Raw genomic sequence first — 27,719 nt, forward strand, 5'->3', positions numbered from 1 at the left:
AGCCAATAAGCACATGCCAAGATGCTCAACATCATTTATCACCAGGAAATGTAAATTAAAAACATGAGATCTTACTTTATCCTCTCTAGAATGGTTCAATTTAAAAAGACTGACAATAGGAAGTGTTGGTGAGAATGTGAAGCAACTGGAACCCTGGCATATTGCTGATGGGAGGGTAAACCGATACCACTTTAAAAAAGCTTGTCACCTTCTCATAAAGTTAATCACATATGTACTCCCACTCCCAAGTATTTACCTGAAGAAAGGAAAACACATGTCTACAAAAAGGCTTGGTCATAGCAGCTCTATTAATAAAATCCTCAACCTGGAAACAACACAAGTATCTACACATGGGTGAATGGATTAATACATTATATTCATATAATAGAATATTACTCAGCAGTAAAAAAGAAATGCCATAACAGATACATTTTTTTTTTTTTTGAGATGGAGTCTCGCTTTGTCACCCAGGCTGGAGTGCAGTGGTGTGATCTTGGCTCACTGCAACCTCCGCCTCCTGGGTTCAACAGATTCTCCTGCCTCAGCCTCCGGAGTAGCTGGGATTATAGGCTTGTGCCAGCATGCCCTGCTAATTTTTGTATTTTTAGTAGAGATGGGGTTTTCCCATGTTGGCCAGACTGTTCTCGAACTTCCTACCTCAGGTGATCCGCCCGCTTCAGTCCCCCAAAATGCTGGGAGAACAGACGTGAGCTACTGCTCCCGGCCACCATAACAGCTAAATCTTAAACAATTATGTTGAATGAAATGAAGATAAATTTCATTGTGTCAGACACAAAAGAGTATGATCTGTATTATTTCATTTAGAAGTATCTAAAAGAAAAAACTAAGACAGGGTGATACAGAACAATAGTTGCCTTGAGAGTAAAGAGACTATTTGGAAAGAGGCTATAAGGTAACTTCGTCAAAACTTGTCAAAAGATATACTTAAAACCTGTCCACTCCATTGTATATAAATTATACTGTAATTTTAAAAAAAGATATATATGCAAAGCCATTTCCTTCAAAGTACTCATGGTTTGGTTAAGGAAACAAAATATATATGAAGATGTGAAGAACTAAAAGAAAATACCAAAGAGATTCCAAAGCAGTATGTGATTAGAGTCAAAGGAGACTGGGAGGGGAGAGAGCTGCTGGCAAAGTAGAGTGGATGGGAAAACCCATATGGGAGAAGGTTGAAGGATGTGTCTGTTTGAGGGGGCAGAAAGAGGGTGGGAGGAAAGGCGTGAGCAAAGGCACTGAGGTACACAGCAGAAGCTAAAACCCATGGTCTTCCAAGTGTTAACTTGCTGGCCTCTCATAGCAAGTCCATCCAATAGGGAGGAGTACAGTCCTGTTTTAGGAATGAGGTTCAGAGAGGTTAAGAGCTCTGCCCAAGACCACAGAGCTTGCAGGATTAGACTTTGCAATAGCAACTGGGGCACACATGACCCCAAAGCCTGTGCTCACCTTGTAAATGCTGCTTCACTTGCGAGGGACAGAATCTGCTAGACAGCCATGAGAAAGAAAGAAGCACATGTGGTAGGAAAAGCCCTGGTCAGTGCCAGGAAGTGTCCTTTCTGAGGTTACATTGTTTAGAATTTTGCTCTACAGGAGGGAATAAACAGCTGATTCCACTCAAAAGGCTCCACTGCTGTTCATAAACCATGAGAGTGTTTATGTCATGGGCAGAGCTCCCCAAGTGAATTATAGCCTTTTACGCACTGTGTACGTACAGTATTTTCACAGGACAAAGAAACAGGGTGTGGAAGGAATGCTACAGTTGACCCTCCTCTCTTTCCATCCTTTGTCTTCAACCTTCTCCACCAATCTCAAGACTATACGGCAGGACAGTTCTTTCACGGTGTTTATCTGGCTTTCTGACACAGCACAGGGTAGTTACTCAGTTCAGCTGAAGAATGGAAACTTTAAACTATTTCTTCTTGCTAGCACGAGCTGCTGGCTTTCTCTTTTATTACATTTAAAATGGATCCATCTTCGCTACAGTAGAAAGCAGATTTTTTAAACATTACTTCAGATGTTTTCTTTAGACTGGTGTTAACATAAAGCAAATGTCTCTTGAAACTCTGAACCAATCTGTTAAGATAAACAGGCTTCACTTACGATATTCCTATACTGAAATCACGGGCTTGTGGTCTGCAACTTCTTAAAGACTCAATTCATACTTGCTAAAATGTCTACTTAGGAAACACACACACACACATACACACCAAGATAGCTTTTCCATGGAAACCACAAAGACACATCTGGTTCAGCACGTACCACAAATAATGCCCATCTTCTTAGGGCAGATCCTATGTATACACAAGGAAAGCCCAGAAAATTAAACGATATCAATACTTCAAGCATAAAACATACTTCATAATTCCTTTTTTCCATTGTATTTCAAGATGTGTAAGTCTTAATCATTGTTACTTGTTATATTTGCATATGCTTGTTTTTGTCCTGAATGGGATTTCAGACTTGGGTGTCACGGATAAAAAGAGAAAATAAAGGGAAAGAAGAAGGCACATTAAAGTTTCAGATAACAACTCTGGATTCTGCATATAAATCTGAGGCAGTCTGGTTTCTAGAAGAAGACACCCTGACATTATTTAAGAATCTCAGGCTGGGCGCAGTGGCTCACACCTGTAATCCTAGCATTTTGGGAGGCTGAGGTGGGTGGATCACCTGAGGTCAGGAGTTCGAGACCAGCCTGGCCAACATAGCAAAACCCCACCTCTACTCAAAATACACAAACTAGTCTGGCGTGGTGGCACATGCCGATAGTCCCAGCTACTCAGAAGGCTGAGGCAGGAGAATTGCTTGATCCTGGGAGGTGGAGGTTGCAGTGAGCCGAGATTGCACCACTGTACTCCAGCCTAGGCAACAGAGCAAGATTCTGTTGCAAAATAAAATAAAATAAAATAAAAAGTTCTCAAGCCTGCTATAAGTGAAAGTCTTGTACTACAGAAAAATATAGGTGAGGTCAGGAGACCCCATGGAAGGGAATGGGGTCTCTCTGGGAGGGGGAGGCAAGAACAGGAAGTCCTACTAAGTTCTTGATTAGTCATGGCTAATCAAGAACATTCCAGATCTGGAGGTCCAGGTTTTGTTAGTAGGTACTTTGAAATTGTCAGAAGTTTCATATGATAAAGGCTTTATCTTCTTTGCTGGGCTATAAATTCCATGAAGACAGGGACAATTTCTAATTTGTTTATCATTATATTCCTAGCATTGAGCACAATGCTTGGAACATGGTAGATGCTTAATAAATACTGGATGAGCAAATGAAGAGGAGGCCTAATAGATAGTCTATATTTGTGTGATACTTTGGATCTGATCATCCTTCAGCTGGGATCACAGGTGTGAAGCATATGACTGTTCCAAGCGATAAAGTTATAACCACATGCCAGTCTTTGATTTATTTTTGGAAACTATGATTTTGATCCACTGCTTCTTCAATCTAGGAGGTCATGGTTTATGAAGACTGATGTTCCAGACACCAAAGTCTTAAATATAAAAAACACTCAGCATATTTCTATATTTACCTATTCTGTATGACTGAAGTGAGGCCTTCCACACTGAGAGGTTCATGAGCAATAGTTGTACCTCTAAACTCCAAACTTTAGCTAACTTCGACCTCTATGAAATCCTACTTCCATATCTATTCTAATAGCCCTAAGCTATTTGTGTAGCTGTTTATTTGACCAAGAAATACACAGGTCCTACTTTGGGCAACAGCTATGGTATACACTGCAGAGACGCAATGAGGTATAGAATTCAGAGATTCATTTCCATATGAAAGAGTAGCTACCGGCTCCAGGTGTTGACTACTAAGCAAAAATTGTTTGTTTACTGCCACCTAAAATTTTCCATTTTTTAAAAAACTATAAAAAGTAGCTGCCAACATTTTCATCATTTATGCCATTTACCCACAACTCGAATTCCTATTTAGTATTTATCCTCTACTCTAAATAGAGAGGTAGTTTTCTGATAAATTCTACATTCCATGAAAAAAAAACAAAAGCTGTCATGGCTAATTTTAGAGACCAACAGAAACAGTAGAAAAAGGAAACACTTTCAGATGTAGATCAGCTTCTTCCTGATGAAGCTACAAAGGGCCAAACAGTAAATATTTTTGGTTTTCTAGGCCATCCAGTCTCTGTTGCAACTACTCACTCTGCCACTGTAGCATTAAAGCGGCCACAGATAATAAGTAAAGAAATGGGTGTTGCTGTGTTTCTATAAAACTTTATTTACAAAAACATGCACAGGGCAGGAACTAACCTGCAAGCAGTAGCTTGCCAACCCCTGGACTAGATAAACAAAATGCTCTTACCTGTTGGAAATAACGACAGATTCACTTACTTTGCTCTTTTGGCCATTTCATTTCCATCCCATCTGGGGCTGTACGGATAATTTTTTTGGGCCTGGGAGTAAAGCTGTCCACTGTTGGTAAAGTGATAAACGGACTGAAATGTGAGAGTTGGCTGGTCTCGAGGAAAAAACAGAGGCAGGTCAACTGCGAAGACAGAAGAAAGAAAAAGAAAGTTAGAGCATAAACACATCTTAAGATTTTTTTTTTTGACTAAATCCGAATGTTAGGTACGAAACTCTATTTGAACCACAAATACTGCTTGCAGTTTGGATGAAAGGTGTGGTGTATAGAGAGGCACCAAGAAATACAAAGTGACTTCTCCATCTTCGAGGAGTTTATAATCTAGAGAGGCAAATCACACGTGGGTGAAAATGTCACCAATAGAAGGCATGATGTGTAGGTGCTGTAAGAATGCTTTGAAATGGTCACAGAAGCTTAGGGAAGGATGCTTGGGTGCCTGCAACCATCTGACATTCCTCTCTAGCACTTCCCGGGATCAATATTCCATAGCAGAGTTCTCTTTCTATCTGTTTTAAGTGTCTATTATAACATAAACTCTTCAAGGGTTGGGCAATGTCTTCCACATCTATAATTTGATGGAGGAAGTGGGACAGAGGCTGTTTTTCAAGAATGCATTTGGAGAAGCGGTAAAGAGTGCAGGTGATAATCTTTCTACTTTATAGGATATGGCAACCAGACTACCAGGAAAAATGAAGTTATCACTCTACTTCCAATCAAGCAGTGAATTTTGATACTCAGCAGTTTCAGTTTTTTCCATATGCATTACCACATATATTTATATCTCCTAAATCAGTGGGAGTTCCTTAATGGAACGCATAAGGGACTACTCTGAGCACTAAATATGTCTGCTGTGATAGTACAGGCTAATTCCAATCCTTGCTGTTAACATGTGTTATATGCTTTATCTTTCATTTTGGGGTTCTTTAACTCAATTTTTAAAAGTAAACTGACTTGTTATTAGTTGAGGCAAATCATCATTAAAAACACAGACTGTTTCAATAACACATTCTTAAAGGTATATAACGTATATGTGTATGAATGTTATTCACTTCTAGGACAAAGAATAGGAACAGCATAAAAATAATAAGAAAAACAAGTATAGAATTTTCTAGATTTACAGGGTATCTTTATACACGTTATCTGATTTGTTACTTAGAACTCCATGACAGAGACATTATCTTCAACATTTGCATTTAACAGGTGAGCAAACCAGAGACTCTAAGAGGTATATTAACTTGCTCATGTCACAGTCAGGCAGGGGCAAGACTCAAATCTAGTCCCATGATTCAAACATTCGGCTGCTACTATGCCCCACATTGCCTTCTCCTACTCCAGAGGACACTGGCATAACCTGCTTACGACTCATTCACTATGTCACAATTTAGGAAGCTAAAGTTGTCATTGTGAAGTATGTATAAGGTTCGTCTTTTTAGCTACATGAGGAAGATATATTTAAAAATACATACCAGATAATTAGGCCAGGCACAGTGGCTCACACCTGTAATCCCAGCACTCTGGGAGGCGGAGGTGGGTGGATTACCTGAGGTCAGGAGTTCAAGACCAGCCTGGCCAACATGGTGAAGCCTCATCTCTACTAAAAATACACAAATTAGCAAGGCGTGGTGGCAAGCACCTATAATCCCAGCTACCCGGGAGTCTGAGGCAGAAGAATCGCTTAAATCCGGGAGGCGGATGCTGCAGTGAGCTGTGATCGCGCCACTGCACTCCAGCCTGGGCAACAGAGTGAGACTCCGTCTTAAAAATAAATAAATAAATAAATAAAAATACATGCTAGATAATTATACATCTATCACTATTCTAGTCTGGGGTGACATTCAACTTGGACTAGGTACTCTCAGCACTCAATATGATTTCTTGAAGGAAAACTTAGGTCCGCAGCAGACTTTTAAGGAGAAGCCAAAAAACTCCCGAGAATCAAAAAACCATCCAGTTGGGAGGGCCTCTTAGACTCGGAGTGCACTTGACTCTGATGATGACTGACTCAGTGCTGCAGGGGGTTTCTACAGATGAATCACACGACAGTCAGAGAAAAGGGCACGATTTTGAATGTCCACTCTTTAGTCACATTTTTCAAGTACCACAATAGGGCAGTCTGAATACATGTCTGTTGGTGCCAAAGCAGAGAGTTCATAGTATAGAGGAACAATACGAAAGACTGATTAAAATCAATAATTCAATTCAGAAATCGCTTTTGAGTCCCTGCATATTGCAAAGCATGATCTGTAACGTTTTCAGTCACTCTGCACAAATATTGCTTTCTAAAATTAACTTTGTATCTTTTCTCATTACTACTTCCATTTCTTCTGATTAATATTTATTTATTTATTTATTTTTGAGACAGGGTCTTGCTCTGTCGCCCAGGCTGGATGGAGTGCAATGGCACGATCTCAGCTCACTGCAACCTCTGCCTCCTGGGTTCAGGCAATTCTCGTGCCTCAGTCTCCCAAGTAGCCGGGATTACAGGCGCCTGCCACCACGTTCGGCTAATTTTTTATATTTTTAGTAGAGATCAAATTTCACCATGTTGGTCAGGCTGGTCTCGAACTCCTGACCTCAGATGATCCACCCACCTTGGCCTCCCAAAGTGCTGGGATTACAGGCGTGAACCACCGCGCCTCTTCTGATTAATTTTTTAAAAAGGCCTATTCGTGGCTGGGCGCGGTGGCTCACTCCTGTAATCCCAGTATTTTGGGAGGCTGAGGCAGGCAGATCACCTGAGGTGAGGAGTTCGAGACCAGCCCGGCCAACATGGTGAAACCCCGTCTCTACTAAAAATACAAAAAATTAGCTGGGCATAGTGGTGCGTACCTGTAATCCCAGCTACTCAGAAGGCTGAGACAGGAGAATCTCTTGAACTCTGGAGAGAGATGTTGCAGTGAGCCGAGATAGCGCCACTGGACTCCGGCCTGAGCAACAAGAGAAAAACTCCGTCTCAAAAAAAAAAGCCTATTTACATATACTTTGACTTCAGTTGTTTTATACTATGTAACACTTTTGCAAATATAAAACAAGGTTGAGAGTAACCTCCAAAGCAATCATTACCAGCAGAAAAGTACCATGAGAGCTTCCCTACAAGAAAGCAACAATTTTAAACAGTAGAACTCAATTGCAATAATTTATAAATTTAAAGCAAATACAGTCATCACTCAGTATCCAAAGCAATGCAGATAATACCACAGGCTATGTGATTTTCAAGCTACTGGCTTTTTCGGGTTTTGGAATGCCTTCTATTTTCATTCTTATTATTTTGTTTTGTAGAAAATGAGTTGCTGGTATTAATATTTTAATACGCTAAAAAATGATTTTTTCCCACCTATTTTGGAACCATCTTCTTTGACTCCCTAAATGCCCAGTTAGCATCAGAAATAATTCAAAATATGAAGGAAATGTATCTACCTGGGCAAGTGAGTTGTTCTGATTTTTAAAAAACAGCAGCAAGGTAATGTTGATATCCACCACAGTCCCCAAAAAGCATTGATTACATGATTATTTCTCCATGGAGATTTGTCTAACAAAGTGTAATTGAAGCCAATATTAAAATTTGAATACTTTCTCAGTGCACACAGTAAATGTATTATTAGGGGAGCAGGAACAGTCAGAGTACTTCAGAGATAAAACTGGTAATTCACATATGAGAAAATAAAATTTTAAAAATACAGTATCTTGCTCAACTTAACTAAGCTGTATCCTGTCTATATCAGTCAATGGTCAATAAAACGATGGCTTATTTTAAAATGTTCTATGCATAAGAATGAGTTAATAACTAAAATATTTATGAGAAATACTTCACATTTTTCTGACAAGAATGATTTGAATGGTACAACTTAGTCAAGATTAAAAAAATTAAAACTTGCTTCCCTTATCCCCAAATGTTTCTGTCACTTAACTTTTGCCTATAGGTTAACTCATGATTTTCTGATGCATAGTAAAATAATTACTTTAGGACTTCCAACAGCTAACTTGCTCTGAAGGAACCGCCCAGATTCCAAGGATTTGGGGCTCATAGTTTCAGCTATATCAAAATTGAACACTTTAACCATTTGCTTTCTTTCTTTTTTTTTTTTTTTTTTTTGAGATGGAGTCTCACTGTGTCGCCCAGGCTGGAGGGCGGTGGTGCGATCTCGGCTCACTGCAACCTCCACCTCCCAGGTTCAAGTGGTTCTCTTGCCTCAGCCTCCCAAGTAGCTAGGATTACAGACGCCTGCCGTCATGCCCAGCTAATTTTTTGTATTTTTAGTAGAGATGGGGTTTCACCATGTTGGTCAGGCTGGTCTTGAACTCCTGACCTTGTGACTTGCCCGCCTCAGCCTCCCAAAGTGCTGGGATTACAGGCATGAGCCACCATGCCTGGCCAGCCATTTGCTTTCTTAGAACCTACTGGGTCAGGTTTGATTCTTAGAGCAGAATCATCCCATTTGATTCAGTTACTTAGTGTCAGTATTATTTTGACAACTGCTTCCTATTTCCTTCTTCCCATATACACAGACTAAATCTTGGTTGGCTCTTCATCCACAGAGGGGATGGTCTGCACTTGTTTAGTAGAATTTCAGTAACCATTTCTTTCTTCTCTTTTTTTAAATTTTTAATTTTTTATTTTTAGAGATGAGGGTCTTGCCATGTTGTCCAGGCTGGTCTCAAACTGCTGGCCTCAGGTGATCCTCCCTCTTTGGCCTACCAAAGTGTTGGTATTACAGGCATGAGCCACTACACTCGGTCTCAATAACTATTTCTGAAGTATTCTTCAAGAACTTGCTGAAACAAGTCACACCAAATGCTTCTTAATTCTGCACAAACCAGGCAGTTCACAGGATGCATTCACAAGGCTCTGAAGCCCTGGGGGAAGGGAGGAAGAATTAAGCTCTGCACCGGTTGCCTCACTCTGGACAGTCATTGCAGTGATGCGTTCCGTGGGTTGCAGTCCCAGAGCTTGTGGTGCTCTCCAGACAACAGCCAACCATGCAGCTTTGGGGGAAAGCCGAATGCACTGATAAACTATGCTGCCTCTCTGTGAACTCTGGTGAGGTTCAAGTAGTGGCTGCATTTCTACCTTCCCAAGCAAACATGCTTATCTGCCCCTAAATGCTCATTTTTTCACTAGAAGACAACTCTAGTAAGGTGGTATCTCAATTCATAAGACTTTCTAGAAATTTCTCACTTCTCCAAACACCTCAACAATGGAAAAATGAATAGCCAAAAGAAATGCCATACCATGCATCTGATTCCCAGGATAGCCTATCAGACACTCAACATTTCAGGCATAGTTCAACAAGTTTGATTATATGATTTCTCCAGGAAAAAAAAGTATCTAATTATGGCAAAATGAGGACAAGGAAGATTAACGGCAAGTAGTCACAATTCGCAGTCTAGCACAGAGGAAGAATAGAATAAATACAAGCAGGGTTAGGAGAGCTGAAAGAATCCCAGTCTGGCCATTCAGTGTAGGAACAAAAAGCTCCATACATCCCAGCTGTCACTTAAGCTATCACCATATAGTAAGTGATATTCACTCCCAATCTTGGCAGTGGTGGCGGACAGCTGTGGTTGCGTACCTAACAGCCATTCTCCATCCTTCTTTCTTATGGGCAGAACCTTCCTCTCACCCCAGAGTCTGACAGTGCTGGATATCACTCAGCCTTCAATAAACCAAGACATGGAAATGTGACTCAGTCCTGCCAATAGCCCCTGAAGGGAAGTGGGCTATGGGTCTTTTGAGAATTATTTTCCTCTCTGATTAAACACACGTGTAAGGAGAAGCCCCCATCTCATTCTTGCCTTAGAGCTGATCATGTGAGGTCTTGAGGCTTGGAGTTGAGGCCCCATCTTGTGACCATGAGGGAAAGTCAGCCTGTCATCATTGTGTGGCTGGATTCATCATCCCTGAATTACCCAGCTCTGGATTTCTTGTTATGTGAGACAATCTTTACTATTAAACCTCTTATAATAGGGTCTTCTGATAAGTGCAGTCAAAGGCATCTAAGGAAACGTTATTTTCTGAAGCTTCTGTTCAAGAAGGCAAGATAACTGTATAATCTATTTACATATAATTGTATAATCTATTTCAGAAATATTTCCACCAAGCACGGTTAAGAAAGCATTCAAGGCATATAAACAGGAAAATTTTAGTTGTCTGGAAAGTTCAGTTTTGCGGGACAGTTTGATCCTTGAAAATGCCAAACAAATGAGGGGTTAACCATAATTGCTTCCCTGGGAGTCACATCATCAAATATTTTCACCATTATTCACAAGTTGGCCATTATTTCATTTCTTCAAACCTTCCAAACTATATATTTCTGCGCTTTCCCCCATATCTTGGGTTGGCAGGGAAGATACTCATAGATGCGCTTTGTGGTGGTTATGGTTATATTCCCATTTCCAGTCCTCTCAGGATGCTCCAGTTCCTCCAAGCCTCGTTAGGAAACGTTTTAACCCCTTGTTGAATTGCTGTAAAGTCACTCTCCAGTGAGGATTCCATTTGAGGCTGATTCTTCCTGAGAGCAATCTGTATACTTTTCATTCCCAGGCTATCCCCACAATGTGGGAAGACTGCCATATATTTACCGACCAACCACGATCTTACTACCTACACACTAAACCTTTGAGACATGTGGATTCCAACCACTGGAAAATTAACACTACATATCCAAAATACTCACTTACAAGAAATATAAAAGTAACATTTTCCAATTCAGAAGTATCTATTTAAGGTATCTCCATTTATTATCACTACCTTTCTTTTAAGTGACAAGAAAGACTAAATATTAACCAGATTTTGCTACATGTGTTCTACTTTTCACTGGTTTAAGCTGGTTATGATATGATCATGTAAACAAATTATCTTTGTTTATTTTTTTTTTTTGGAGACGGAGTTTCACTCTTGTTGCCCAGGCTGGAGTGCAGTGGTGCGATCTCGGCTCACTGCAACCTCCACCTCCCAGATTCAAGTGATTCTCCTGCCTCAGCCTCCCGAGTAGCTAGGATTACAGGCATCCACCACCACGCCTGGCTAATTTTTTGTATTTTAAGTAGAGACTGGGTTTCACCATGTTGCCCAGGCTGGTCTCGAACTCCTGACCTCAGGTGATCCATCCACCTCAGCCTCCCAAAGTGCTGGGATTATAGATGTGAACCACTATGCCCGGCTTATCTTTGAAGTTTCAATATTATTAAACTGAAGCTTGAAGTTTCTTAGATTTTTCCACATATGCTAAAAAATCCTATTATGGAAAGAGACAGCATGGTATGCCCTTGAGGTCAGATAAAGTGAGTTCAAATATTGGCTACACCATTAATTAGTGATGATATCATAGGCAAAATATTTCACCTCTTTGAATCCTGATTTTCTCATCTGTAAAATGAGGATAATAATTTCTATCTCATAGTGTTTGTTGAAAGAACTAAATAAAAACCAAACAGGTACTCAGTATGTGTTCATTGCTTTTCCCTACCACCCTTCTTTAAGTGGTTTTTTTCTTCCGTCTAACTTTATACACTGTTCTGTATATGTGAAATTTGTGATAACTGTAGCATACGTTTCAGGTTCTTAAATTTTAACTATTTTGATGAAAATCTTTCTAAACTTCATGTCTCAGTAAATATGATATACTGAAAATAAATTAGCCTTTTTTGGATGACAGAGAACACATCAACAAGTTATACACAACGGCCCAAGTGTTAAGGAAGATTTAGCTTTTACTATTTCACAAATGCCTCCTACCTAAGAGCCTGCATTCCCTAAACCTCATTTCTGAAAATGCACCTCAAGTGATTTTAATTCGCCTCCCCAGGTAGGAATCACTGCAGAGAACCATGAAATCCTTAAGCGCAGGGGCTGTGAATTAGTTATTTTAGTATTTCCAGCAATTAGTACAGCGCATGACACATGAGAAACACTCAGTAAAGGCTCATATAAAGCACATGCAAATTAAAACCTCAATGAACTTCCACTTCATGCCCATTTGATTGACAAACATTTTAAAACTGGAAAATACCCAAGTGTTGTCAGGCTGTGGAACATTGGGAATTCCCATTCCCTGATGATGATGATGATGATGATATAAATTGCTAAAACCTTGTACAGTAAAAGTAAAGGTGTATGTACTCCACGACACAGCAATTCCACTCCTAAGAAACTACCACATGTGTGTAAAAAGATCGCAGGAGAAGGCCTAAAGTAGCCCCACTTGTGATAACAAAAACTGGAAACATCTTAAATGTCCATCAACAGGAGACCGGATAAATACATTGTGCCTATTCTTTCACAGGAATACCTTACAGCAGTTTAAATGAATGAGCTAGGGCTACATGTGTCAACCTAGATGAATCTCAAGGACCAAATGTTCAGTGAAAAAAGCAAGCTGCAGATGAACACTGTTCAGTATATACTTACAAGGATCAAAAACGTGCACACATTACATACTATTTAGGAATGTCTATGTAATTAAAGTATAAAAACATGCATAGGAAAGATATACACCAAATTAAGGGTAGTGGTTACCTCTGTGGGTGGGGAAAAGGGAATGAGTGAAGGATGGGGGTGCATTTTGGAGGGGCACTCAGGGGGCTTCAACTGAATTGACAGTGTGCTATTTTCCTTTCCTCTCCTTTCCTTTCTGCTATTCCTTTCTCCTTTCCTTTCCTTTCTTTTTTTCTTTTTTGAGACAGAGTCTCTCTGTCACATGGGGTGGAGTGTGGTAGCGTGATCTCGGCTCACTGCAACCTCCGCCTTCCAGCTTCAAGCCATTCTCCTGCCTCAAACTCCCAAGTAGCTGGGACTACAGGTGTGTGCCACCATGCCCAGCTAATTTTTGTATTTTTTTGTAGAGACGGGGTTTCACCATGCTGGCCAGGCTGGTCTTGAACTTCTGACCTCAGGTGATCTGCCCGCCTTGGCCTCCCAAAAGTGTTGGGATTACAGGCATGAGCCTCTGTGCCCGGCCTGACAATGTGCTATTTCTTTTTAAAAAAACTCAGAAGCAATTACAGCAAATTATGAAGATTTGATTAAGGTGGGTGCATGGGTATTTGTTTTCATAGTCTTTATACACATGTGTATGCCTTAAATATTTATAATTCTAAAAAGTTTAAAAAAGTAAGACATTAATATTCACAGACGCAGAAATCAGTATGATTCCATTTATATTAGGTTCAAAAATAGAAAAAATAAATGATATATTTTCATGGATATATACTAGGTGGTAAAGCTATTGAGAAAATCAAGGGGGCAGTTAACATAAAATTCAGGGTAGTGGTTCCTTCTGGGAGAGACACCCACAGGAAGTCTATGATACTGGCACTATTCTATTTCTTAAGTTGAGTAGTGTTTATGAATCTTTAAAGTGTGTGGATATGTTTTACATAATCGTGTGTGTGTGTGTGCGCGCGTGTATATAAACAGATAAATATTACTTTAAAAATGGGGGCATTTGTTAAAAAAACTAAGAGGGTCAGGAAAACTGAATAGTCTTCAGAAAAAAAAAAACAACAACAACAACCCACAGTGGGTAGAGTGCCAGGAAGAATGAGGGTGTCCATGCCCTTGAGCTCATGGTCTGGAAAAGGAGACCTGACAAGGTCAAGAAGCAACTTCAGTTGAGCATGCTAAGACAATGGCAGAGGCACATACGCGGTGTCACGCAGGGAGAAGGGCAGCCGCCTGAGGTTACCGCTCTGCAGAAGAGATGGACTTTGAGTTGGTTCTAGATGGTTACAAGTTGAATCAGAATTGGAGACAGGAATATCTCATAGAAAGGAAAAGACTCAATAAACCATTTGATATTTGTAAACATAATTCTCCACTTTTTATTTTGCTCCTTTGGTATCTCATATTCGATGTAGAAAAGCCATAATCTATCCCAGCATTTTGGGAGGCTGAGGTGGGTGGATCACCTGAGGTCAGGAGTTTGAGACCAGACTGACGAACATGGTAAAACCCCGTCTGTACTAAAAATACAAAAATTAGCCTGGCTTGGTGGTGGGTGCCTGAAATCCTAGCTACTCGGGAGGCTGAGGCACGAGAATTGCTTGAACCGGGGAGGGGGAGGTTGCAATGAGGTGAGATCACAGCATTGCACTCCAGCCTGGGTGACAGAGCAAGACTGTCTCAAAAAAAAAAAAAGAAAAGCCACAACCTGTCCTATATTACCAATGTTTCCCACTACTCCTCTGCCCTTTGTATCTGTGAAGAGAAATAGGTGACACAAAGATGAAGGAAGCAGACGCTGGTGTCAGGAAGCTCACAGGCCAAGTCCTTCTCCCTGTCTGGAGGGCGCCCCTTGCTTTTCTGGGTTTATCTGGTTTTACTCTCATCAAAGTTCAGATGATCAGAAATACCTCTTTTCTAGAACTCTGCATGCTTCCAACCTGTGCTCCCAAGCAGGGCTCACTCAGGGTGAGTCCTCATGAGGACAAAAGCATACCAGTGGCTGAGGCTGGGATGAAGGGGTCCCCAAAGTAGGAACCCCTCCTGTCCCAAGTCCTTCTCTGTCCCTCTGCTTCATCCACTCCCTCATCCATCACACACTGAGTGAGCAGATTCTCTGTTCCAGGCTGCCTGCTGGAACTGAGGGTCCACATTTCCTGGAGAGGGGCCGGGTGTGAACTCTGCACCTCCTGCCTGCTATGCCATCTGGGTTCTGTGCCCTCTGGATATACCACCTACTTGGATCCTGGCCCCTTTGCTGCTCTGACATTCTCATTTCCTCGGGCCTGGCTCTGTGTTCATTCCCTTCAACCTGCTATTGCTTCCAACTCTGTGATGCAGTCCAAGCCCCGCCTTCTTCCAGGAAGCCTTCCTTGCATGCTCCATTGCTCAGTGATTTCTCCAGCCTCCATGTCCATATAATCCACTTCTCAGGGGGATTGCTGACAATTTCAGTGTACTTATCTTTATGTTAGATCCCTACATGTTTGCCACTGGGTTAGACACACGGTAGGTAGTGGATGCATATTTAGTGACTAACTGGCATTGATTAGTGAGGAAATGGGGACTGCACTAGACATGTACAAAGAAACATGCTTTTATGAGATGCAGAAAGAAATTGAGCAAGAGAGAACAACATAAATAGCATTTAGTACTGTTTTAACTTCTATTTTTAAAAGAATTGAGTCACAATAAATAAACTCCTGGCCTGGGAGGATTAAAAAAGAAATCTGGTTAAATTAAGGAAGAGTTTGATTAAAAGAATCTTTAAATAAATTACAATATATTCAAATGCAAAATCCTTAGCATTTAAAAATTGGGCAAAGTCTTTAAAAAGTCATAAGCTTTTAATTTCAAAGAATTCATAGACAATGTACCAAATGTAAACGATTAGAAGAAAAAGGACAAATGAGGTGTCTGTGGTTAAAGTAAAGGGTCAGTTTAAATTCCTGTCTTGAAAAATTAGAACAAAGCAGTTAGATACAAATTTGGGAATATTGTGACTACCCCAATGCGAAGTATGACTAATGTGGCTTTAGGAAGAAAAAAAAAAGTTCCTCAAATGAATCTAACTTTTTTCCCTAAAGGATCTAGTTATGACCTTTACATTCTAGAGAAAACAACATGTATCCAAACTGACAAACATTCCCTGAGCACATACCATGGCCGGCTCTAGGGAAACCCAGCTGAGTAAGGCCAACTCCTCCCCACAGTGTCAGCATGCCCTCAACTCACTGTTCTCAGGAAAGGAGACGAGGACGAAGGTTATAACAGAGGTGTCAACCACCATGCAGTATGGGTGCAAAGATACTCCATCGAAGGGCTTCTAGGAGGCTTATTAGATGAGATTGCTTTGAGCGGGGCCTTGAAAAACAACTAGGATTTGGACAGGCAGTGGCAGTGGGAGGACTATGACTGGGAAGGGAGGGAGAGAAGCAAGAGAATCCAGGCAGAGGGAAAAGTATTAAGCAGTCACCATAGAGGCCCAGCAAGGGAATGCGGGGGATCTGGGTAGACGGAATACAGGCTGGAGGACAGAAGCTGGAGCAGAGAGGCTCTGGATAAAGATTGCGAACCGTGGAGTGCTCTGAACACATAGTGAAGGACTGTGAACGTCTTTCTATGAGCAGCATTACCCTTGAACATTTCTAGGGAAAAAAGCTCACACCACTCATTCCAGTGTGGCAGACACTTTCCTATAATGCCCCCAGCATGGTACAATCCTCTAGAATGGAGAATGCTTTGGAAAGTGTCATGTACAAATCAAAAATAAGGCCAGGCACGGTGGCTCACGCCTATAATCCCAACACTTTGGGAAGCTGAGATGGGTGGATCACGAGGTCAGGAGTTCGAGACCACTCTGGCCAACATGGTGAAACCCCGTTTCTAATAAAAATACAAAAATTAGCTGGGCGTGGTGGTGCCTGCCTGTAATCCCAGCTACTCAGGACGCTGAGGCAGGAGAATTGCTTGAACCCAGGAGGCAGAGGTTGCAGTGAGCCGAGATTGTACCGCTGCACTCCAGCCTGGGTGACAGAATGAGACTCTGTCTCAAAAAAAAAAAAAAAAAAAAGTTATTATTCATTAGTAGAAGGGGGTGACTATTTACTTCTCAGTATAGGAACCAATTCCTCTCTACAAAACATCTCTTAAGACTTATCAGCCGGTGTGGTGGCTCATGCCTGTAATCCTAGCACTTTGGGAGCCTAGGCGGGAGGATCGCTTGAGCCCAGGAGTTTGAGATAAGCCTGGGCAACATAGCAAGATCCCGTTTCCATTAAAAAAAAAAAAGACTTATTTGCACGTCTCTTACATTCAAGGGAGATGCTGAGTGGAAGGCTTGATAATGGACTTAATATGTGAAAAATCCAGAGAGTCAGGCCTGAAGTTTGGGATTGGATGTAAGGCTGGCACAGGACACAGTTTAAATCAAATATCTGGCAGAAGGATTACATGTTTCCTCATAAGACTTGGTTAGAAGCACTGGTCACCATGTCATTCCCCCATGCAGAAACCTTCATTAACCTATTTTTATTTCTACATTATCCTTTCCAAGCAGTTTCCATGCTGGACTTATACCGTGCAGGGATATTACAATTATAGGACAATGTCTGACCCACTAGAATGTGTGGAATGGGGATATTTTCCCCAGAAATGTTAAAAAATCAGCCACTCAGTCTGCGAGATGGGTGGGGAACAGCTTATCTGGGTGAAGCCGAGTGTTGAGTGAGGAAGGCATGTGCACTCGAGGTGGGCAAGCTTTGGCAGGTGAACTGACCTCTGTGCTCCTCTTTTCCCATTCCCAAGACTAGAAAAAACTTTAAGCTCAGGGTTGGAAATGAAGCAGGTAAAGCACGCCATAGAGTCTTGCACATAGAAAAGTGCTCAATAAATACAGGCTGCAACCTAAAGGAACTAAGGATGGGAGGGATGGCATACTGGGAAGAAAACGGTGTTTGGAATTTGACAGATCTGGGCTTGATTCCTCCTTTGCCAGTTGCTACCTGACCTCAGGCAACTGACTATACTCTCTAAGTCTAGGTTTTCTCATCTTTAAAATGGGATAATACCTACCTTGCAAGGCTCCTGGATGGTTTACATGGTATAATGAATATATGTGCAGAATACTTGGCACATAGCAGGTCTTCATAAATGATACCTATTATTACTCACTTTTCTCTTAGAAGCAATTAAAACAGACAAACAAACCTGAGTCTATATAATTTCTTTTCCTAGCCTGATTTCCAGCTGAGAAAATACAAACCAAGCTTTCAAAACAACTTTCAAAACAAGTTGAAAACTAAGCTTTCAACATAGTTTTGTCCATCTATTTATTTGAGGTAAATTCAGAGTCCTTTGGAACTCTTCATTTTTAATTCTACAATCTTCTTCCAGCAAATAAAAAATCATAGCTCTAGAGAATCTACGGTCAAATGGGGTCGTGCAGCCAAACCGAACCAGAGATCAGAAAAAGATCTGAACAGAGAGGAAGCCTGATGAAACCTCGGTCAGACAGTTTTTCCTTTGTGCTTTGATCATGCAATATTCTCCCCATTCTCATAGGTGCTTTCTTTAAGATAAAGGCTCTTTCTTTCTTTGCTAACCAATTTATTTGTGAGTGTTTTTTTTTTTTTAAAGACCCGCAATATAATCAATCTTTGTATATTTAGGATTACCTCTTTGGCCTGTGAATTGTCCAGCTTTTTGTTTTGTTTTGTTGCTATTGTTTTCTGACTAGCTCCTTGGTCATTACTTCTTCTATGAGCATGGGTGGGACAGGCAGCAGGGGAATGGAAATTAATGTTCCTCTTTGATAGCAATTCTGATTAGAAATTTCATTTGAGACAAAGGTATGATTGCTGCCTAAAATACTGTTTTTAAATTGTCATATTATTCTGAAATTTAACTAACTCAAAGAGAATAAACTGTGCAAACATAAGGTGATCATGTTGAGGCAAGCCCTTGACTTGAGTGAGTTGCCTGACTTGTACATCCAAATTTAAAGGAATAAGATACTTTTCAATCAAAGGTATTGAATCATTGTTAATCCGAAGAAAAGCATGCATATTCACAGTCAGTAAACCATTTCTGACAGCTGTGCTTTCCAGATAACTGGGGTTTGTTTTTGAAAGCTCTAAAACTTTTATTTTTCATTGTTTTTGATAAAAATCTCTATAAAATGGACCTTACATTTACTTCTCCCCTATCCCTTTCTAAATGACTCAAAGTCAAATTTAAGAATATCAATACTGATAGTGGGCCATACAATTGTGACACCAAGGCCTACTCAGACATGCCAGTCCCTAAGCTAAGTGTGGCCTATATCTGTAGTTTCCTGGTTCCCTCCACACCTACCTCCTGGGCCCAGGCTATTAGGTTACTCTTCTTGTACTCTTACAACGTTAGTGTATCTATGTACCACAGACCTTCTCTGGGTAGTTAAACTGCAAGGGACTTGAAACAAACTAACAAGTAAACAAACAAATAAAACACTGAATGTTCCAAGGGACTTGGGAACCAGCCACCAAGTTTACTAGAAGGCGAGAGCCAGGCCTGAGGGTGAAATACAGAGAAGTGGTGACCCTCTTGAGTTACTTCCTCTGGCTATCTTTTGACAAGTATACTTACAGGGTGTACTGTAGCTAGGTGAGACATTTACTTAAAAATCTCTGAGTCTTGTCGTAACAGAGGATATACTTGCTAAAGCACAGTTCAGAAAGGAGCCCAAGAAATCAACTCTCCATTTTACAAATGAGATTATGCTATAGACTGGTGAACTGCCTCAACTGCTTCAGCAGCCGCAGAGAGAAGCCCAGGGTCTTGATTCCAAGCCCAGTGAGGTACATACACACTACAAGGCCACTGTATTTAACAGTACATCTCCCTGCAGGAACACAGTAACTGCCACTACAATAGCTGTACGACTTTGGGTTACTGCTTCATCTATGCTTGAAAGATCTCTTACTACAGATAATAGTTAGGCATGGGGTTTTTTGTTTTGTTTTCATTCTAATAAATACTTTCTTTCCTTTTTTTTTTTTTTTTTTTGGGGACGGAGTCTCGCTCTGCTGCCCGGGTTGGAATGTAGTGGTGTGATCTTGGCTCACTGCAACCTCTGCCTCCTGGGTTCAGTGATTCTCCTGCCTCAGCCTCCCGAGTAGCTGACATTACAGGTGCCCACCACCATGCCCAGCTAATTTTTTGTATTTTTAGTAGAGATGGGGTTTCACCATGTTGGCGAGGCTGGTCTTGAACTCCTGACCTCGTGGTTCACCCACCTCAGCCTCCCAAAGTACTGGGATTACAGGCATGAGCCACCGTGCCCGGCTATAAATACTTTCTTAATGCTAAGAAAAAGGAGGAAAATCAGCATTTATTGAATACCTACAATATGCTGGATGCTTTCTGCCATATGATTCCCCCTCACCCCTTTCTACTAGGAGTAAGCCTGGCTTTGGGCAAGCCAGAGAACTTGAAGCTGTGAGGAGATGGGGCCAGGATTCGACCCTGCCTGCTGTGTCTGGAGCCCATGCTGTATCTACAAGTGCTATAAATGTGATTTACTGCTTGTTTCTGACAGTGTGGAAAGAGCTTCTGCTTGGGCATTTTGGCTGATCTACCATTTCAGCCAGGGGTTGCTATAGGCAAGCACATCTCTGGCTGTTGATCAAGAAAGCACAAAAGTCTGAGAGATTGATAAACACAGTCGTTTTGGACCAGAGGAGGAGTATGATGTCTGTCTTTCAGACCAAGTTAAGCTCAAGGGCATGATGAGCTCAGACTTTTAAGAATTTTTATTTTTGATGTTTCCATGTCCTTGTTTTCTTCCTTTTGGTTGGGAAAACATCTTACGGTTATATCTACGGGGTTTTAATGGCATCTGACACTGTTGCTCACTTCTGTTCTTCTCCCATGGTTTCCACAACACTGTATTGATCTGCTACTTTTCTTCCTTTTAAATTTTTTACTGCCTCTTTTTCTCCATCTGCTTAACATGCCCTCACTCCCAAAGCTCAGCTGAGGGACCTGTTAAGCCTGAAGGCTTGGCACTTCAGCACTTCCTTTTCAGAAAGTCTCATCTGTCAGTAACCTTTGAAGACTTCAAAATCTCCACATCCTTCCCTGACTGCTCACCTCTGCTCCAGTCTGATAATTTCAGAGGCCTGGAGAATGTCCTCATATACACTTTACAGGTCAAATGTGTATTGTCTCATTTGTGTCTTCAAGATGGGCATACCATCCCATTCACAGACAAGAACGCTGAAACTCAGGAACACAAAGTAGCTTGTTTAGAATTAGTTAGGTGACAGAGCTGGCCTGGAATTCAAGTCTTCAGATGTTAAATCCAGTGGCTCTGATGCCACTAGAATGTTCTGGTACTAACTGGAGAAGAATTATACTACATGTCTGAAATAAAAGTTACAACCTGCTCCCCATTCACCACCAGATTGGGTCTAATATTCTGCGAAATGCAAAACCTTTGAGTCACTTTGAGTACTCTTCATTCTGCTGCTTCCATCTCTGGAAAGGCTCCCATTCTGAAGAGGACAGGACAATATCCTGCTGGGAGGAGACTGGTGGGGCTTGGGGGGGTCACATTTACTTCCACCATGGATAAACAGAATGGGAATGTATATTTTTAAAAGTATTGACCTATTTCATACAGCAAAATATACTTTTGGTTAATCCTAAATACCAATCATATCACACCAATTCAGTAAGCTTTGTCTACCTCCAAGAATTGTCCTTCTATCTGTCCTACACGTGGAGGCCAGTTTAATTACCTTAATTGTGCCCCTTGTCCTCCTCCATAGGGACTAGCCCAGGTCTCCTGGATAAAAATACAATCCTTGAATGCCGGTGGGGGCAGCCCAGGGGAGGCCTAGGTAGCCTTTCCTTCTAAGGTGTGGTATAGCCCATCAAGCTCAGGTTAAAAGACTAGGGATTGAATAAAGAAGTTGAAGTTCATATACACAGAGCATTTAAGGACAGATGAAAAAAATCAGATTGGAAATAAAAGAGAAAGGAAAGTTCCAAAGGGCTTTGAAATAAAGTACCTTAACCCTGGCCACACTGCAGCAGAGCCTGATGTGGACTCAACAGCTAACCCCTTCTCATTCAGCCTGCCTGCTGCTCTCACAATAAAACAGCTGCTCTCACTGCCCCCCGGCCTTACTCATGACCCCTCACCAACACTCTGTGATGGAAATCTCTTTGTTTCTGGAGGCCAAATGGCTCATTCTAGATTAATTATTATTGGTTCCATGGAAAAACAGGTTTGGTTCATTACACGTTCAACTTGCTAAGTCACCGCTTGACCTTAGCTCAGAAAAACCTTAGCTCATAGAAGAGAAATCTGCAAAGTAGTGCCTGAGTAGGCACCAGCACGGATCAGGAGGAGGGATGTGTGAACCCCAGGTCTAGAGGAATATTTTACTAAGGAGTGTCATATTTTTATATGCACACACATCTGTATCTAACTATATCTGTGTATGTGTGTATGTATTTGGTTTAAAGAGCAGAGCAGTTTAAGACTTGTACAAAAAGAGAGTTGTTTGTCTGAAACTCAAAGAAGGTGACCATGAGTATCCTTGACCATGGGACTCTAGACCTCTCAGAGTTAGAGCAACTTTTAGCATGTTAAAGAATGACCTGTGGGATTTTTAAATACTTAAAAATCAGTTACGAGGCTGGGCACAGTGGCTCACACCTGTAATCCCAGCACTTTGGGAGGCTAAAGCAGGAGGATTGCTTGAGCCCAGGGAATTTGAGACTAGCCTGGGCAACATGGCAAGATCCCATCTCTACAAAAAATTTAAAAAATGTGCTGAGTGTGGTGGCCTGTGCCTGTAGTCCCAGCTACTTGAGAGGCTGAGATGGGAGGACTGCTTGAGCCCAGGAGGTCAAGGCTGCAGTGAGCTGTGTTCAAACCGTTGCATTCTAGCTTGGGCAACAGATCAAGCCTCCGTCTCAAAAAAAAAAAAATTAGTTATGATTTGATATGAGACTAGGACCAAATGCATTCTTATAAGTCAAATAAGAAAAGGTATGTGAGTTTTTACATTTACTTAAAAAGCCTCTGTCGGGCGTGGTGGCTCATGCCTGTAATCCCAGCACTTTGGGAGAGGCCAAGGCAGGCAGATCACCTGAGGTTAGGAGCTTCAGATCAGCCTAACCAACATGGAGAAACCCCATCTCTACTAAAAATACAAAATTAGCCAGGCGTGGTGGCACATGCCTGTAAATCCCAGCTACTCGGGAGGCTGAGGCAGGAGAATCGCTTGAATCCAGGAGGCAGAGGTAGCGGTGAGCTGAGATCATGCCATTGCACTCCAGCCTGGGTAACAAGAGTGAAACTCCATCTCAAAAAGAAAAAAAAAAAAAGCCTTTGAGCTGCCCCGTCTGCACTAACCCTTATGGTAAGGGGTAAGGAGTTTGAATACAGAAGTTGGGGATTTCGAGATGAAGCAAAAATGAACTCTGCCTCAGAGGGCTCATCATTTGGGAAAGTCAGTAAACAAAATAATCCTGATATAGTATGAGAAATGCTAAAACAGGAGGCTGCATGAAAGGCTGCTGGGATTTGGAGGAAGGACTGACTGGCTCCTACTCAGGCTTTATTTTGTTTCATACTGTGCCATTTTTATTTAGGAGATAATCAAAGTGGAGATAACAAAAAGCAGCTCGCAAGATGGATGGCCCTGCTTTGCTGATGTGCATCACTGCTGAACTGCCTGGAGGTTTCCGGCTGACGAAACCTCAGGTCCAAGGGTAACTCTAGGCTTCACCTCCCAAGTCGCCTATTCACCTGGTGGTGGCAGAGAAAGCAAAAGGCAAACTCCTCAGTGGCTCCAAGGGGCCACTCAGGCAGCAGAACCTCTTTGCTCAGAGGAAGCCGAACTCCATACCAAGGAATTCCAACCTCTCTTCCACCGGCTCCTTCTCATCATGCTGAAGGTTCTCTCATCCTGTAAAGCAGCCTCTTGACTATCATCCCTACTAGCTATTGCCCATTTACTCTTCTTTTAATTCCCCAAATTCTCAAAAGAGGACGGGCTCACCTTCACTGTGAATGAATTCTGTGGCCTATTCACACCTGGCTTCCACCTACTCTAAGGCATGAGTGTTTCTTTTTCTACACCATCAATGGGCACCATCATTACTGAAGCAAATGCTTTTCATGCTCCTCTCCCTTGTCACCTGCACCTCCCCAGATCCGGTCCTCTGCTGCCTTCGTGGTGCCCTCTCTCCTGGTTCTCATCTCACCCCTCTGCTGCTGATTGGTCTCCATCAGGAATCTTCAGCCCATCGCCAGCCGCTGGCCTTTCCCAGATCTGTTTTCAGTCCCCTCATATCACAGATTCATCCTGTGGGAATTCTACCAGCTCTGTGGTTCTACTGCCACCACTTTAGTCTCACAATTTTGGCTACTTACTGAGTATCTCCATCTGCTTATCACATAAACACCTCAAACTCAATATATTCAAACTCACTCACTTTCCTCCAGATTCTGATACTCTTAAAATTTCCACTCTTTCCTTAGCTACCCTAGCTAGGAGTTATACAGTAATCTGCAATTCCTCCCTCTCCCTCACCTCCAAAATCTGAGTGTTCACCAAGTCCTTTTGATTCTACTCTGAAGTATTTCTAGAATCTCTCCTTTCCTCTTCCTCCCTATTCCCACTGTTTCAGTACCTCATATTATCTTTCCTGAACCAGTTTCCCAAGTGGTTTATCAAACCCCAGCTTCTTCCACTTGGATTCATCCTCCCCTCTGCCATTGGACTTACAGTATAATAGAGAAAATGCCACATCCCTGTTCAAAATACTCCCAAAGCTTTCCATCAGTAATAGGATATATTTTGAACAATGTATATAAAAGGGTCTTTATAACTAGGTGCATTTCTTTCCTGTCTCATCTCCTCATTACTTCCTTAACTCACTTATCCTAAAAATCAGATTTTATGAATTATTCCCAATATTTGGAATGGATTGCATCAGCCCACGAATACACTGTTCTCTCTGCCTTGGACATCCTTTCCTCTTTATCTACCTACCAGATTTCTAATTGCACTTCAAGACTGAGCTCTAGGACATATGTGTAAAACCCCTCTGAGGGGGTTTCTACACATGTATTATGGCATTTTCCATGCAGTGTTTGCATGCCTGTCTCCCTTACCCGAGTACAAACTCCTTAGTGTAGCTATCCATTTCTGTGACCACATGGCTTAACCTAGGGGTTGGTCCATAGTAGATACTCAAATGTTTGCTGAGTTGACTTGAAGGTACACAAGGCTTTTCTCCTTAACAATAGGACCAGACTTTAACCTCTGCATGCCTGAACGCTCTTGGTAATAGTGCTACAGACATAGCAGGTGAGGAACAAAACAGTCAGCTGGTTACGGAGGCAACCGTGAAGCACCAGAAGTGGTTAAAAGCAGCTGTGAAAGGGCAGGCATGGGGCAGGGTACTCTTGCTTTTCATTATACATCTTTGTGAAGTATTTGCTTTTGCAACCATGTCCATGTTTCTTTGGCAAATATAATAAACAAAATCCTTTGTTGGTTATGAATAATCTATTGATGTGTCTGCAAACTACAAGGGACCACTTTCCATATATTTAAAAGGACAGATTATGGGCTGGGAACAGTGGCTCACGTCTGTAATCCCAGCACTTTGGGAGGATGAGGCTGGAGGATCACTTGAGGTCAGGAGTTTGAGACCAGCCTGGCCAACATGGTGAAACCTGTCTGCACTAAAAATACAAAAATTAGCTAGGTGTGGTGGCGGGCACCTGTAGTCCCAGCTACTCAGGAAGCTGAGGCAGGAGAATCATTTGAACCCAGGAGGCGGAGGTTGCAGTGAGCCGAGATCGCACCACTGCACTCCAGCCTGGGTGATGGGGCCAGACTCTGTCTAAAAATAAATACATAAATGGACAGGTTACGTTCTGAGGGCTTAACTCCAAGCAGGCTATGTCATCAGTGTGTGTCAGTGACGAGGGAGATATCCAAGCATGAGGCTGCACGGGGAGGGTCACTAGGCCAGCAGAGCCCTGCGCCTCAGAACAAAGCAATGGCCCTGCACAGAGAACATGGGCCTACTCTGCCGTCTGCTAATGTGTAAAGATAATGCTCATCAACTGTATGTGTGTTTTGTGCAGAGTTTACTAAAAGTATGAGAATACTGTAGGAAAACATGATTTTATTCCTTCTAACCCCTAACATACGTAAAGAGTGAAGGAGATGAAGCCTTTGCAAGCTATTTCTGCCAGCTTATGAAAACTAGAATTTTAATATTTTAGGCTGAAGATTTTCATATATACAAACACATATATGTACATGTATTTGGTTAAAGGAAGTGGGCCTTAGTGCTGGGGCATCCAAGTGTAGAAAGGGTGAGGCTGAGATTTCTATTGAGGACAATTTAGTACTTGGGTTGTGAGCCAAACACGAAGAAGGTGGGCACTGTGATGTGCACCAGCAGGCTGAATGGGCACGTTACCCAGCGTGGATCACAGGTCAATTCTTTCAAAGGCCAGAGATGAAGATAAATCAGTCTTTGCTAAAAACATCCCATGGCTGCGCGTTACAAAGGCATATTTTGCTTCAGTATGTAATTTCCTCACTACTTAACTATAAAAGTGTATCAGAATTGAATTCTAGGGCTTTTTCTAAATGAGAGCTGAGTCACAGGTATCTCGGTGCTGTGTCTGCAGACTAAAGTGGATGACTCACATCTGTAAAATTCTGAGAGAAAGTACCAACCGACCCCTTGCTTAGTCATCTTTTGCATGGATGCTGGGTTCATGAGCTCTGTAAACTATAATGAGCGATCTAGCCTTTTACCATCTCTTTATTCTTTTCTAAACAGTACAAATTACATCTCTAAAAATAACTTCATCTACGCAAGTGAGTCACTTCAACCTAACAAGCTTCCACAAGTTACTCAGCTAAATTGTACTATTTACTGTGAAGGTACAAATCTTGTTGTCATATTAGTCCCATTTTTTTCTTTTTTTTTTTTTTTTTTTTTTTTTGAGATAAAAATTTGGTAGACTTGGAAAAGGGAGGAGGTTTCAGCAAATGTTTTAAAAAACATATGATTTACTCCTAACCTCTCACATGGGCAGGGGTTGTGATGGGGCTGGAGGAAGGAATTCTTTGAAAACTATTTCTAACAGCACATGAAAATCAGAATTTTAATGTTTCAGGCTGAAGCTTAAGCAAAGACTCTGCAATTTTCTTTGTGTGGGCCCATGCGTAAGCTGTCCTCTCTGCGGGATGTTTATTGGCTGTTGGAAGAGATATATCAATAATTCTATTTGCTTTAAAATCCTGATCTGTGAAATTATGACATTTTTGACGAGAGACCCAGCCACGCTAATAAATGCATATGTATTAAATACTAATCTTTGCTCTTCCAGGAGCTGATCACTCACCACGCCCTGAATTCTCTAGACACACAACTAAGCTTTGGTACTCCACCCGTTTACTGTGTAGCTTTCCAACCCCGAGGCCTGCCTGCTGGTCTTTAGCTTGCCTTTCCGGGCCTGGCATTGTCAGCTCTCAGCAGCCCCACCCCAGGCCTGTCCCAGTTAGGCAATAGGTACAATGGAGGCAAGAGCAGGTGACCTGCATGAGGCTTATACCTTCACAACCTGGGCAGCAATACTGAAATATCAAAGCACTGTTAATCCACACTCTAGCTTCAGTCAAAGTGGACTAGAAGGATTTCTCATTCATGTTTGGCCAGGAATGAAATTACTAATACCAACAGGCCTAGAAAGTTTCCACTGCTGTTTCAGCTTCTCCTTTAAGACATCAGATCCGTTGGCTTCATCCAACTGGCCATGTGAACAACCTTTCCCTGTGCATGGGG

General features: G+C 41.7%; 1 protein-coding gene across 13 annotated transcripts in view; it reads right to left on the reverse strand.

The window, feature by feature from the left end:
- The window catches only part of BABAM2 (BRISC and BRCA1 A complex member 2), a 455,408-nt gene that overhangs the window by 36,237 nt on the left and 391,452 nt on the right, over positions 1 to 27,719 (reverse strand). For all 13 annotated transcript variants that reach the window (XR_010149587.1, XR_010149588.1, XR_010149589.1 and 10 more), the window contains one exon: positions 4,369 to 4,522. Coding sequence is in view for 9 of the 13 variants with exons in the window: in XM_024354264.3 (XP_024210032.1) it covers positions 4,369 to 4,522 (154 nt within the window). In the remaining 4 variants the exon portion in view is untranslated. The remainder of the gene's footprint in view (positions 1 to 4,368; positions 4,523 to 27,719) is intronic.

This window comes from Pan troglodytes, chromosome 12 (genome assembly GCF_028858775.2).
Source record: "Pan troglodytes isolate AG18354 chromosome 12, NHGRI_mPanTro3-v2.0_pri, whole genome shotgun sequence".
Lineage (NCBI taxonomy): Eukaryota > Metazoa > Chordata > Mammalia > Primates > Hominidae > Pan > Pan troglodytes.